Here is a 15044-nt window from a genome sequence, read left to right on the forward strand (position 1 = left end):
AGAATAAGAGGGGGGGGGGGGGGGCGGAATGGTAGCCAAGGGAAATAAAAGCATAATATTAAGTCTGTGTGGAAGATGCCTTTGTGGTATCAAGCCACCTGCAGTTAGACAGATTAAAAAACAATTTACACATTGGTTACATTCAGACATCACAATAAACCATGCTTTAATCAAATTTTGGTTAGTTCTGATGTCTGAACCTGAAGTCAAATACTCCAACTAACCCTAGTTGGCACCATACCAGTATTTCGAACTACGATTTGTAGCTGGTTTATTAACTATAGACTATAGTTAATAGAAATGGTGGTTTGATGTGATGGATGAATTCACAGTTTGTTGAGGAGCAGTGTTCTGTGCAGCTGCCTGGTGACAGAGAAACTGCAGTAGATGGAGGGTGCTTTCTCCCTGCTTGGAGAAAGCGGCACAAACCAGAGGCTTAAACTGAAGAGCGATGCCTGCCTATAAATTGCAAGCTGTGGGCTCATGTAGCCTCAGCTTGCCTAGGGGCCATGCAGATAAGGGAGAAGCGGTTTAACCCTTCAGACTCCCTTTAGTTTCAGTTTCAGAGGGTAGCCATGTTGGTCCATGACAGAACAGCTAGATTCAAGTCCAGTAGCATCTTAGAGACCAGCAAGATTTTGGGGGTACGAACTCTCAAGGGTCAAAACTCCCTTCATCATATACCTGATGAATCTAGCTGACCTTTGATTTCACTAACTGAAATGGAGCTCGCTGCTTTGGCATTAGCATTTTACAAGGAAAAAGAGGAAGGGCTGTTTATTTATTTGTTTGTTTTATTATATTTCTATCCCGCCCTCCCCGCAAACGGGCTCAGGGCGGCTCACAGTTTAGGGCACAATGTGCCAAATATAAAAATATATAAAAACACATAAACAAAATAAAACAATCATATTTTACAATTAAAGTGCTCAGTGATGTTAGTCCTGCAATCAAATTTAGATGGCATATTGTAGATGTAATACAAAGTCCCAGTTCAGCGGTAATCGATCTGTCACAATGCTGTGGCTCGATCTTCATAGGGCCGGCCCACTCCCCCATTGTTACTAATGATATAGCTGATGGTAATGGTAGTGGCGGCTCCTAATTAAAAGATATCTTTTTCTTAACCCTAATAGGAGATTGAGGAAGTCAATTTCAATTAGTGAAACTGAGCTGAGGTTGAAGTGTTAGACCTCCCGTTTCCTGACTTAATGGCCCAGAGGCAAATTGAAGCTACACAAATGCACATCTATTTGAGTCCTAGGATTTATTACTTACCCCTGGTAGACTAACCAGATTTTGTTGTATAATGAACTGTCTAAATAAATCACAGGCCCCGGTCACATGGGAGGATTTGCTACGCTAGAGGGACGGATCAGGGGCACATCAAGCGGGCGCGATCACACCGCAACATCTGGGAAGAGGAGCACACCTGTCCCCGATCTGTCCCTTCCGGGCGAAACTGCACATCAAAAAAAACCCCTAGAAAACACTACTACTTACCTGAAAATCCGCAGCAGGGGCGGCCGTGGAATCGCCGGTGCGCCTGTCTCCGGCATCATCCGAGGCCCCCGGCCAAACTGTGCAGACGCACACATGCGCAGCGGGCTGCCTTGCTCACTGATTTGTGGCCCCCCCCCCCCCCGGCAACTCATCATGCCGGGGAGCAACTGCGTGGCGGCTCGGGGGATCTGTCTGATACCGCCGCCGCGCATCTCTTTTGATGCGGCTCAAAAAAGCCGCACCTCAGCCGCACCTTTTCCCCCAGTGTGACCGGGGCCAACGTTTATCAAGACATCTGAATGTATCTCTATCCAATGTGAGTTGACTTTTATTTAGTACCATGAGACACTAGATTTAAATACCAATATAAGTTTGAAAGCACTTTTCATTGGTATAGATTCACTACTGAAGTATATTTTTTCTTTTTAGCTCCTAGGTGATGCCTTCCACTATTTTGGACTGTAGATACTGAAAAATTACTCCAAATGACTGCCTGTGCATTTATAGCATGGGTCGAAATGTCTCACTGTTTGTTCAGATGCACTGTTGCTATGAGAGACAGAATAATTCCTCCTGCTCTGTTACCATACAAACTTTTTTGGCTTCCAAATGATAGCAAGTGAATTACACCAACAGCATTTACAGCAGAAGTAGTGCCTGCCAACCAACCAAACAAACAGGACTTAATTCCCGTGTACTTCACTGTCATTTGGAGCAGCCCCACACTACAAACTTTCTATCATGCTGAAGGATCCCTTTTCCACATTCATTTGCAAGCAGAATTAATATAGTGGTTATGTAATATTCCCTATAAAAACCCATCCCCACCAGCAAGATCTGATTGCATGGTTTAAGTGCTGTTTTTTTACTTCGTAGGCAACACTACTCATATTTTTATTTTCTTGCTTATTGTAAACAGTAAATTTGCAAAATATCAATCACATGTATTTATTATTTGGAAAATTTCTATGCTGCCTCTCCAGGGAAACTGCTTGAGGAAACTTACAAAATAAAACTTGATTAAAAACAACTCTTAAAAAGTTACTAAAAGTCAGCATTCAATAATACAGCCAGTGCATAAAATATGGAGCAGCTCAAAATGGGTCTTAACTGTTTATCTGCCTCAAAATGTTTTCTAAAAATCAGCCCCCTAATTAAAAGCCTGGGTAAACAAACAAGAGCAACACTGGCAATCAGGTGGCCCTCGAGGGGAAGGATATGCCATAGGCGAGTTGTCACCACTGAAAAAGTCCTGTCTCTGGTCAACATCAGTGACACTTCTGAAGGAGGTTGGGGCAAACTGAGCAGGGCTGGTGATGAGGACCTTATCTGGTAGGATGGCCAGTACAAGAGGAGGCAGCCCTTCAAGTACCCTGGCCCCAAGCCATTTCGGAGCTTAAAGGCAAGAACCAACCGTCTGAATTGTACCCAGAAACAGATGGGTATGGCAGCCAATGCAGACCTTTCAGCACTGGGTGATACCACCCCTGTATCCCTCCCCTGACAATAGCCTGGCGGTCACATCGTATATCAACTGAAGTTTTTGAACTGTTTTCAAAGGCAGCCCCAAAGAGCATATTGCAGCAATCTAACCAGGATGTAATCAGAGCATGGATCACGCACATCAGCTGAAGCACAAAAAAAAAAAGTGCTACATGCTACGAAGGATGCCAGAGCCAGTCAAACGATCAAAAACTTTTTTAAAATGGACTTTGACATATTCAGGAATGCAAAACAATATTTAACTCCCCACACACACACACAGAAGAGCTGATAATTTACAACTGATTCATAAATACCTGAAGGGTGAGAGAGAACAGGAAGAAGTTAAATTTGAAGGAGATGTGATGGAATTTTAAAAGGGCAGGATACCTCAGAAGCTTCCATTACCATTTGGAAGGCCACACGGACCAGAGTATTGGATTCCCTCTGAAGTGAGGGATTGTGCTATATCTATTGTAGGTATTTTAATCCTGCCTAACTGGAACAGGGGCTGTGGCTTAGTGATAGAGCACCTACTTGGCAAATAGAAGGTCTCAGGTTCAACCCCCAACATCCTCCAGCTAAAAAAAAAAAGGACCAGAAAATAGGTGACATGAAAGACCTTGACCTGAGACCCTGAAAAGCAACTGCCGGTTGGACTAGACGATACTGACCTTGATAGATCAATTCTGTGATTCAGTATAAGGCAGCTTTGCATGTTGTGTGAGAGTAACTGTTTTCTTTTTAATGTGGTAAGCATTTTATACCATTTTACATTCTAAACATATATCCTTTTTGGTAATTGTGTTTCTAATGTATGAACATAAATCTAACGAATAACAGGCCTGCCTTGCAGGGTTGTTGTAAAGATGTGAAGGCACTTTCAACTAAGGATGCCAGCCTCCAGGTGGGACCGGGGGTCCTCCAGAATTACAGCTCATGTCCAGACTACGGTGATCAATTCCCCTGGAGAAAATGGATGCTTTGGAGGGGGAACCCTATGGCATTGCACCCCACTGAGGTCCCTCTCCTCCCCTGGCTCGGTCCCCAAATCTCTGGGAGTTTCTCACCCTGGATCTGGCAACCCTTATGCCTCCCCGTCCCCCGCCAATGGCCGGAGGGGACCTGGCAATCCTACTTTCAACATTTGAAAACACTATCTAAATGTTAAGCTCGAAAGCCCGTTAAAGGGCGAATAGACTAATGGGTACCTGCTACTAGAGCGGGGGGGGGCACCCGTCCCTGTGTTGCAGCGGTGAGTGGCGAGCGGCAAAGCGAAGCAGTGGCGGCGGCGGCGGAGGAAAATGGTGGCTGGCGAAGCAAGGAGTGAGCGAAGGAGGCCGGACCAACTGGCGCGGAGGCGGAGCAACGCAGCAGGCCGGAGCCTCATCGGGACAGAGGCCACAGCGGAGCATGTGTGGAAGTGCGAGTGGTCCTGGCCCAGAAATGGAATCGCTACAGCCGGAAGAAGGGAACCCCAAAGACCAGCACCAGAAAGGACACCGCCGACTACCGCCCGCAAGAACAAGACAACAACCGAAGATCCGCCGCAAAAAGGGTGCCTGGTAGGGTAGTCACCACCCCTATATGTCTGTGGCCCTAGTTTAGATTCTGTAAATGTGATTAGCACCCTCTGTAAGCCACCCAGAGACCCTTAGGGGTTAGGGCGGGATAGTAAATCGAATAAATAAATAAATAAATATAAATAAATAAAAAATTAAATATCACCTGAAATCTGCAAAGTTTAACAACCTCATAAAACACGGGGCAGCTCCAGACAACCTTCTTGTCTAGCCATTCAAACCAACCTGATCAAATATTCTCCCCCTCTCTTGCAACTCTGGGAACGACCTGTTTATTTACTTCATTTTGAACGGGACCTTTCTCACTGAGACTCAAGGCAGTTTACAGAATGGGAAGACAGTGCGATACAAACAGTACAACGCATACAAACAATGCAGTGAAAGCAGTGCAATAGATACAAGGAACAATGTAAAAAAAATGGATTACAAAATTAGGATAGTACAGGCCCGTAGCCAGGATTTTTTAGTCTGGGGGGGCCTTTTAAAAGGTCAGGGAGCACTGAAATTCACCTGTAGTCCTGCTTCTCCCTCAGTGCATTTAAAGGGGAGAAGCAGGGGCCACGCACCTGCACTCCTAGCCATGAATTCGTGGCTTGGAGTGCAGGTGGGAGCAGCCTCCCTCCACTTCACCCCAAAGGTCGTGGGGCCTTGGGAAGAAGTCGGGGGGCCAGGCTCTGGGTGGGCACACTGTAGCTACGGGCCTGGGATAGTATGATGTCCACAAAAGCCTTCTGCAAAGCACCCAACGTGAACTGATTCTGTTGATCAACAGGTCCCCATTTAGCGTAGCCTGGAGCCCAGAGCATTCCCTTCTATGTTTGTTAGCCCAGCCATTGTGGTACCTTCCAGTTAAGTCAAATCCCCCTTTCTGTCCCCCATAGGGTTGCCATCTGCCAGGTGGTGGCTGGAAATCTCCCGGCATTACAGCTGGTCTCCAGGTTACAGAGATCATCTCCCCTGGAGAAAATGGCTGCTTTAGAACATGAACCCTGTGGCATCATACCCTGCTTGAGGTTCCTCACCAAAACCCCACCCTCTCCAAGCGCCACTCCCCAAATCTCCAGAAGTTTCCCAAGGCAGAGTTGGCAACCCTATGTCCCCCCCATCCATCCTTCAGCACCCAGTGACTGACAAGCAGTTGCCTTCCTCCACCCCTCAACCCTCCATTTTTCACTCACCCACACAGGATCCGTGTCCATCTGGCTCATAGCCCTGGGGGCAGGAGTTCTGTCGGGAGGCGGGGTGTGGGGGCCAGGGATTCCTCGGCCGGGGTGGGTTGGGAGGGGAGGGTCTTTCCGAATTCACGTCGTTGATAACTGTGGCTAAGCGAGGGAGGCAGAGGTAGCCGCCGTAATGGTTGATACATTTCATTTCCCCTTTGCAGGCATTGGGGATTGTCTCACACTCGTTCACATCTGAGGAAAGAAGAAAACAGAGTCAGGTGGGCTTCCCAGACACTCCCTTCTCTTGGAACTTCTCACATTACTTCTCAGCTGGTAGGTTCCTTGGCCTTGACTATCCCATCACCACCAGAGAGGACCCTGAAAGGCTTCCAAAATGACAGACACGGCTTTGTCCGGTGTGCCGCCATTCACCTCTGGTCAAAACTCGGAACTGCAGCCATTTCTAGATCTAAATTGATATTTCCAGAACCTGCAGTTATTTCCAGAACCTGCAATTATTTCCAGAACCTGCAGACCTTTCATGTATCAAACAGACTGCTGTCTGTTTGGTGGGCAGTAGGGTTACCAGGTCTTACCTGGCTGCCGGTGGGGGGATCCAGCTTGGGTCCCTGGATCTTCTGGTGAGCACACTGCGATGATGTCACTTCCAGGTAACATCATTATGCTGGGCACGTCATACAGGGAGCACTCCAGCATTTGGCCAAAAACTCTATGGTCACCATAGAATTTTTTAGCCAAATACTAGGTTTACCAACCTCCAGGTGGCACCTGGGGATCTCCTGCTATTACAACTGATTTTCAGATGACCAATATCAATTCCCCTGGAGAAAAGGGGCTGAGGTCCCTTCCCTCCCCAAACCCTGACTTCCCCAGGCTCCACCCCCAAAATCTCCAGGTATTTCCCAACCTGGAGTTGGCAAGCCTACAAATGCTAGTGCATGTACCAGACACATCAGACGAGACGGGGCTCTTGGAGGGTGGGGCTCTCCCGCAGGCCAGCTGGCCAACAGCAGATTGGGGCCCCTATAAACTGGGGGAACCCCTCCCCCATGGGAGGGTGGCAACCCTAGTGGGCAGAAGCTTTGTGCATTGAACAGCAAGACACAACACCGGAAGATGCTCTTCCCACTGGAGAGGCCAACTCCAGTCTGGGAAGTTCCTGGAGATTTGGAAGCAGAGCCTGGGGAGGGCGGGGCAAAGCAGCCATTTTCTCCAGGAGAACCAATCTCTGGAGGTCAATTGTAGCTCTGGGAGATCTTCAGGCACCACCTGGAGATGGCAACCCTGCCCCACCATGACATCCTATGCCAAGCTTGAAGCTTCAGCCCTTCTTTTTCTGGTGACTCCACAATAGGTACAGCTACATAGCTGTCTCTGGAATGGTGCTAACCTGATTTCCTGCTTAGCTGTTCGGAAATGTTGCCTTCAGACACGTTGGTTGGCTTAAATTATGGCTAGTTGTTTGTGTACAGACTTCAGTTTAAAACTCACCATCTTGGGCTAATCATGAACTTTGGCTCTCAGAGCTGCTCAACAAAAGGTGGTTTGTGAATTCAGACATTGCTACAAACCACCACCAAACTATAATTTGAAACCCAGGTTTGGTGCTGGCCAACAAACTCCATCTTGTTGGATCATCTGCATTCAGATGTTGCAGCTAACTGGGTTGGGACCAAACCACAGTTTATAAACCAGGGTTTATTGTAATGTCTGAATATGGTGTGGTGTCACTGTATGTTCCTTGGCAACAGTGCCAGTGGCAACACAGGTAGACAGGATTATAATGTTTACCGTAGAAGCCCTCTCCCACCCTCACCTTCACCCCTGTGGCTTTCTGTGATAGGTACCTTTGCAGTGCTGGGTCTCAGAGTCCCATTGGTAGCCGTCGGTGCATTCCTAGCACAGAAAGGACAAAAGCAAAGCGTTTAAAGGAGCCATTCAGTTCTATGGATTTGGAATTACTGCCCTGTTGGTGCTAAGCCCTGAGGCTAAATTCTAAAGAGGGAGGTGCTGAGGCTCAGGACAGCATGGAAACCCTGTCTTCTGTGTCTGGTGAGTCCTGCCCATGTATTGGGGCTGGTTGTGATTCTGCAGGGTACTCTGCACATGCTCAGAGGCACTGTGGGAGTGTTACTCAGGGGTCATTTCCTGCAGGAGCGCACAGGAGCAGAGCTCCGGCAGTAAAGAGCCCAGGGGGCGGGCACATGCAACAAGCACCCCCCTGCTCCCAGCAGCCCTCAGTCAGAGCAAGAAGCAGCCAGGTAAGTTGCAGAGCTCCCCCCCTGGCCCCCCGGTCCAAAACAGTCCAGCGGCACCTTTAAGAACAAGTTTTATTCAGGTACAAGCTCTCCCTCCTCTGCAAGGACAGATGTGCACGTCCCACGTCCCCCCCACCCCATAGCTAGCAATCCAAAACAGTCCAGTGGAGTCTGAGTGGTGGGTGTTGCCTTCTGACACACTTCCGGTGATGTCAGGGGGTGTGGCATATGCAAATAAATCATGCTAATGAGTTATGCTAATGAGCTCCTGCACCTCTTTTTCTACGAAATGACCCCTGCTGTTACTTCACCCATTATTGAAAGCAATTTCTGAGCCAATATGGGACGAGGATCTCTCTGACCTAGAAGCTCTGTTCTCTGCTCTTAATCCTAGATCTTGTCAAGGTTGAAAGCACTTGCTCAGTGACATAACCTTTTTCCATTGCTTCAGCAGCGGAAACAGGGTTGTGGGCTCTAAGAGCTGACTGAGCTTTGTCTTGCATTAAGAGCTTTGGATCCTCCCTTTTTCAAATTTGCTGGTCCTTTTCAGCCAGCTGCTCTGAACCCCAGAAGAAGATGCATCTCAAGACCATCAGAAACCACTTTATGTACATCCTAGATGAGGTGGTGGGATGAACATAAGAACAGCCCTGCTGGATCAGACCAGTGGTCCAACCAGCCCAGCATCCTGTCCTCCACAGTGGTCAACCAGACAGCCTGGAAGGCCCCAAAGGAAGGACGCAGTGGCCAAGCCAATCCTTCTTATTGGACCTTCTCAGCAACTGGTATACTGCACCTGAGCATGGAGGTTCCATTTAGCCATTATGGCTAATAGCCATTGATGGACCTGTCTGCTCTGAACGGCATGTGACTGCTCAATTATCTCCCTCCCCACAGTTCTCCCTCCTCTGGGTGACAAGAATGCAGGACTGGATCCATGCCATTTACCGTGTAGGTGTCGGGTTCCTCTGGTTCTTGTGAAATTGCAGCTCTCAGGAGCGTTGCCAGGAACAGACATGAAACAGTTTTCATCCTTGTGCCTGGGGAAAGGGAGGCCGGTTAGAGGAATAGTGTATTCACAGCATACAGTGGGTTGCCTGTATTAAAGGCTGGGAGACACCAAAGTGGGTAAAATTATTACCTTTTCATGCACTAATAAGAATGCCAGTTTTTTATTTCCCAAATTTTGACACCAAGGGCCGGATGCCTCCGGACATGTGCAGAGTTCTTTTCCTGTCTGAGAAGACATTTACCCATAGAACTGGGTAAGGGTGCGTTCAGACGGCTCTTTAGATCCGCGCAAGGCAAGGGGGTCCTCATGGATTTAAATGTAATATCCAGACATCAACATTTGGGAAAGGTCCGTCTTCCGTGAGCATTCCGTTTTGCCGCGCTTTGGAGCCATACTAAAAAGATACTACTATAAATCTGGAGTTTTCGGTTCCAACGGGCCACTCGCAGACTTTCCCCCATCTGATTGTTTCAGCACGCAATTAAAAATGGCACCCGTTCGGGATGGTCTGACGTCAGACCATCCTGAACAGGTGCCGTTTTTAAAAAATCTTGATTCTGTGCATGTGCAGATAAACAAGGCTGCGATATCATGCCTATGCGCATGTGCAGATAAACAAGGCTGCGATATCATGCCTATGCGCATGTGCAGATAAACAAGGCTGCAATATCATGCCTATGCGCATGTGCAAAAAGTTTTTTTTTTAAACCCACCGCATGGACGCTGTCTAGACAATCCACAGTGGAAGCAGTGCGCGGTAAGGCGATTCCCCTGGGGGATGTCTGGTCGTGCGAGGATGGATTTAAAAGACCGGGATCAAATTTGAGCCGGCATAATGGTGGGATTAGCTGTCTGTCTGAACGCACCCCATGACTAAAAGGCCCAGACAGTGAAATTATGGCCAAGTAGCAACACTATGCTTTTAATTTCGGTTAGTTGAACAGTGTGTAAGCCTTTGAATTCCACAGAGCTCTTATCACCAGGATGGAAAGGGAGCAAAGCCTTCGCTGTACACAGGAGAAAGCTGTATTACAAGGTATTAAAAATATTCACAATTCTGAAAACGGACTATTAATTAGCGTTGCCAACTGCCAGTTGGGGCCTGGAGATCTTCTGCTTTTACAATTGATCTCCAGACTACAGAGGTCAGTTCCCCTGGAGAAAACGGCCGCTGCAGAGACTCTCTATGGCATCCTATCTCTGCTGAGCTCCATTCCCTCCCCAGACTCTGTCCTTCCCAGGGCCTGCCCACAAGTCTCCAGGAATTCCCTAATCCAGACATGGCAGCCTGTATGTTCAGCCTGTCCTACCTCACAGGGTTGTTGTGAGGATAAAACAGAGGAGAGGAGAATGATGTTTTGGGCCTCCACTGGGGAGAAAGGTGGGATAGAAATGAAGCAACTCAACTAAATTAGAGAGAGAAAATAACAAGCTGTCAAAACCATAATTGTTTAATCTGTCAGGCAAACTGATTAAGGCTACTCAAAAGATTCATTTTAAAATATATGTGCCGTAGAAGCACAGCCTGAGGAAGTTCCCGGTGGTCCTGGGGCTCCCTGCAGTTTGTGCCCATATAAGAAAGGTCTGGTTCTTTGGCAATATTATGAGAAATGGTCCTTCTCGCCAGACTTATCCCAGGACTCCCATGACTCCAAGGATAAGTGGTGTGGCCTGAACCTCCTTCAACAGAAGCTTGGAAAGGACTGAGGAGGTGCTAGGCACCTGTTGCATTGAGGTAAATCTCCAACCTGTGAAGACACCATACACATGCAAGTTTTGGCTAAAAAGGTAAAGGTTCCCTTGCTCGAAAGCCAGTCGAGTCCGACTCTAGGGTTGCGGTGCTCATCTCCGTTTCAAAGCCGAAGAGTCAGCGCTGTCCGAAGACGTTTCCGTGGTCATGTGGCCGGCATGACTAAACACCAAGGCACACGGAACGCTGTTACCTTCCCACCAAAGTGGTACCTATTTATCTACTTGTAATTTCTTGCTTTCGAACTGCTAGGTTGGCAGGAGCTGGAACTAGAGACGGGAGTTCACTCCATCATGCGGCAACTCGGGTCTTGAACTGCTGAACTACTGGCCTTCCACAGCCTGCAGTTCAGCGTCTTAACCACTTGAGCCACCGCAGCTCCAAGTATTGGCTACAGTAGACTAATTTATTTTTTTAGTCTACAACATTAGTCTACAAAAAAAAAAGTATTGGCTACAGTAGACTAATTTTGTGACAGTCCAAAAACTCACTGATGGTGAAAAGCACCCCATTGCAGTTGGTCATATACCCATTGGCAACATTCCTCTGGGATTAGGAACATAAGAAGAGTCCTGCTGTATCAGACGAGTCCCTGCCTGTTCACTAGTCAGTGCTTTGCTGCCCAGGTTTCCAGTAGCACACACTGCACAGTGCCACTAGGGAAATGGCTGCGGGCAGTGCAGATGGCTGTGAGCATGGACAGCAGGAGGACTCTCAGGGCAAGGATAGATGCACAGGCAGGTAGTGAGGCCCATGGGTGAGTGCCCCCCCCCGGAACTTTCTGCCTGGGGCCCACCAAAATCTGGAACTGGCCCCGCCTTCCCCTGATGTTGTCTATAAATACCCGTTGATGGGGTCCGAACTGGCGGAGACTGACCAAGAGAGAGATCCTAGAGTTGTAGTAGATAACTCACTGAAAATGCTGCGGTTTATTAGGAACAGAAGGGGGGGGAGCCAGTATCATAATGCCCCTGTATAAATCGACAATGCAACCTCATTTGGAATACTGTGTGCAGTTCTGGTCACCACACCTCAGATATTATAGCACTGGAAAAAGTGCAGAAAAGGGCAACTAGAATGATAAAAGGGTTGGAACACTTTCCCTGTGAAGAAAGGTTAAAGTGCTTGGGGCTCTTTAGCTTGGAGAAATGACAAGTGAGGGGTGACATGATTGAGGTTTATAAGATTATGCATGGGATAGAGCAGGTAGAGAAAGAAGTACCTTTTCTCCCTTTCTCACAATACAAGAATTCATGGGCACTCAATGAAACTGCTGAGCAGTTAGGTTAGAACAGATAAAAGGAAGTACTTCACCCAAAGAGTAATTAACACATGGAATTCACTGACACAGGAGGCGTCAGTGGCTACAAGCATGGACAGCTTCAAGAGGGAATTAGATAAGCATACGGAGCAGAGGTCCATCAATGGCTATTAGCCACACGGTATAGGCAGGGACTCTCAGTCTGGGGCAAGGAATGCTCTGTATTCTTGGTGCCTGGGGGGGGGCAACAGTGAGGGGGGGCTTCTAGTGTCCTGGACCCACTCCTGGACCTCCTGATGGCACCTGGTATTTTTGGCCACTGTGTGACAGAGTGTTGGACTGGATGGGCCGTTGGCCTGATCCAACATTGGCTTCTCTTGTGTTCTTATGTCTCCTGGGTCTGGTTGGTATTCAGTTTGACTGCCTATTAATGTGGAGATTCCCTTTACTCACCATGGCTAGTAGCCACTTATAGACCTATCCTCCATACCCTTCCTCTGAGGAGTTCAAGATGGAGAAAATCATTCTCCCCTCTTCTGTTTTATCCTCACACCATTGCAATATAGGCGAGGTTGAGAGCATGTGACCGGCCCAAGGTCACCCAGCAAGCTTCATGGCAGGATGAAGCCACATCTCCCAGATCCTAGATTGACATATACACAGGGGGGAAGCTAAATTTAATTAATGGACAGAAGCCAAAGGGGATTTAAAACCAAGCTCTTCTCAAAATTATCTCCTCTTGCTATTGAATTTTCACAAAGTAGTCCACAAATTTGTTGTCAGCATTCTACTTCAATGGTATTTGATTTTAATATCAGGTCGCACATGACTTTGCTGTTTCACTTTAAAATTTCATAGCAGGTAGTATTTAATATGCTAGCAATAATTTACTGTTTGTGGTCAATAGCTGGCACATAGTTGCCAACTGACCAGAAAAAAACAGCCTGGCCTGTTCCTATGCTGTTAACAGTAGCTTGATTTGCAAAAGCTGGTTTGTACTGTAATGTCTTTGTATAAATATATGGTATGATCAAACCTGGAATACTCTGTAGTTTGTCACCTCCATCTCAAAAAGGACAGGATATAGTAGCACCATGGTTGCCAACTCTGGGTTGGGAAATTCCTGGAGATTTAGGGAGGGAGGCTGGAGAAGACTAGGTTGGGGGTAGGATTGCCAGGTCGCTCCATCTCACTGGTGGGGGGCTTTAGGGTGGTTCCAGGAGTGGGGGGAGCATCATGCAGCATGCTGACATCACCCGGAAGTGATGTCAGCACATCAGTGACATCAGGGGCGATGCTCTGCTTTCTGGGCAAAACTCTATGGTAAAAGTGACCTCAAGCCGTAGAGTGTTGCCTAAAAAGCAGAGCTTCACCCTCCCACCATCACTGATGTGCTGACGTCACTTCTGGTGGACATCAGCATACCGTGCAGGATGACACTGTTTGTTGGGGGGGAATCCTCCCCCCCGCCGGCCAGCTGGTCCACAGCGATCAGGAACCCAGCAAAAGTGGGGGAACCCTCACCTGGACCTGGGGAATGCCAAGCTTAGTTCGGGGAGAGACCTCAGCTGGGTAAATTGCCATAGGGGTACCAGCTGATGACTGGCAACCAGCTGGGGGGGCATTGGGAGGGGAAATGACACTGTATCAATGGTATGATCCCACTTCCTACAAATTCTGGAAGTGATGTAATGTTGCTGGCACGCTATTGAACTGATGCTCCAGGATTTGGACAAGATGATGTTAAAGTCAGAGAGTTTTGCCCAAAACCTGGAGCATTGTATCGATGTCTTGTCCAAATATTCATGGAAGTGATATTGCACCATCAGTGTGGCACCATTTAAAAAAAAAAAATCCTCCTGCTGGCCCTCAGTGCGCCAGCGGGCAACACAGAGATTGGGAGGCCTCCTGGTCAAGCAGGAGAGCTGGTCTTCCTACGTAGAGTCCGCCCTCCAAAACAGCCATTTTCTTCAGAGGAATTCATTTCTGCAGGCTGGAGTCAGTGCTCCCTCTAAGCTGTGGAGGCTTGTGAGCAAAAATTCCACTTTGTGAGCTCCTGGCATTACAGTTGTGAGTGAATGATTTGCCTGCTGCAGAAATTAGTTTGCTCGGGAGCCACCCTTCCTGAGCTAAGACAAAAATGTGTGAGCTGGAGGCTAAAAACTAAGCTAACTCAGCTTAGAGGGAACACTGGCTGGAGGTTGTTGCAATTCTAGGAGCTCTCCAGGCTCCACCTGCAGGTTGGAAACCCTACGCTGAAGTGAAGAAGGTACAAAAAAGGGCATCAGGGGAGAGGCTAAAGATCTTTATTTTTTTTACTGCAGGCTTTACCCCTGTGTAGGAGCTGCGGTGGCTCAAGTGGTTAAGGCTGTGGAAGGTCGGTAGGTCAGCAGTTCAAGACCCGGGTGCCGCATGACGGAGTGAGCTCCCGTCTCTAGTTCCAGCTCCTGCCAACCTAGCAGTTCGAAAGCAAGACATTGCAAGTAGATAAATAGGTACCACTTCGGTGGGAAGGTAACAGCATTCCGTGTGCCTCGGTGTTTAGTCATGCCGGCCACATGACCACGGAAACATCTTCGGACAGCGCTGGCTCTTCGGCTTTGAAACGGAGAGGAGCACCGCAACCCTAGAGTCGGATTCGACTGGCTTTCGAGCAAGGGAGACCTTGACCTTTGCTTTACCCCTGTGTATATCAGCCCCCCCCCCCAGCTAGAACCGGGCCACTCCACCTGGCCCATCAGGTGCCCCCCTGCTGACTGTGCCACCTGGTCCATGAGGCAGCAGCACTCCCATGCTCCTGCTCTCCTTCCCACTCCCCCAAGTCCTAAGGACAGAGTTTCAGAGAGACAGGCCACAGCTGAGAGCACTGGAGGATGAAGGATGGAGGGACTCAGCATCTGCCTCAGCCTCAAAGCAAAAACAAGGACTGAAATATCAAAGGGGGGGGGTAATGGTGGGAAGGTGTCAAAGCCTCCTACCACAGTTTAGGGTTACCAATTCTGAGCTGGGAG

The 15044-nt window shown here is 48.2% G+C and overlaps 1 protein-coding gene across 1 annotated transcript in view; it reads right to left on the reverse strand.

Moving 5' to 3' along the window:
* Positions 1-15044, reverse strand: part of EFEMP2 (EGF containing fibulin-like extracellular matrix protein 2) — a 50987-nt gene that overhangs the window by 32883 nt on the left and 3060 nt on the right. Inside the window, exons 2-4 of the mRNA XM_015423920.1 lie at positions 8959-9050; positions 7600-7648; positions 5747-5983 (exon numbers count right to left, since the gene is read on the reverse strand). Of these exons, the coding sequence (XP_015279406.1) occupies positions 5747-5983; positions 7600-7648; positions 8959-9042 (370 nt within the window). The 5' untranslated portion in view covers positions 9043-9050. The remainder of the gene's footprint in view (positions 1-5746; positions 5984-7599; positions 7649-8958; positions 9051-15044) is intronic.

The sequence above is a fragment of the Gekko japonicus genome, unplaced genomic scaffold (genome assembly GCF_001447785.1).
Source record: "Gekko japonicus isolate JY-2015 unplaced genomic scaffold, Gekko_japonicus_V1.1 scaffold313, whole genome shotgun sequence".
In the NCBI taxonomy this organism is placed as follows: Eukaryota; Metazoa; Chordata; class Lepidosauria; order Squamata; family Gekkonidae; genus Gekko; species Gekko japonicus.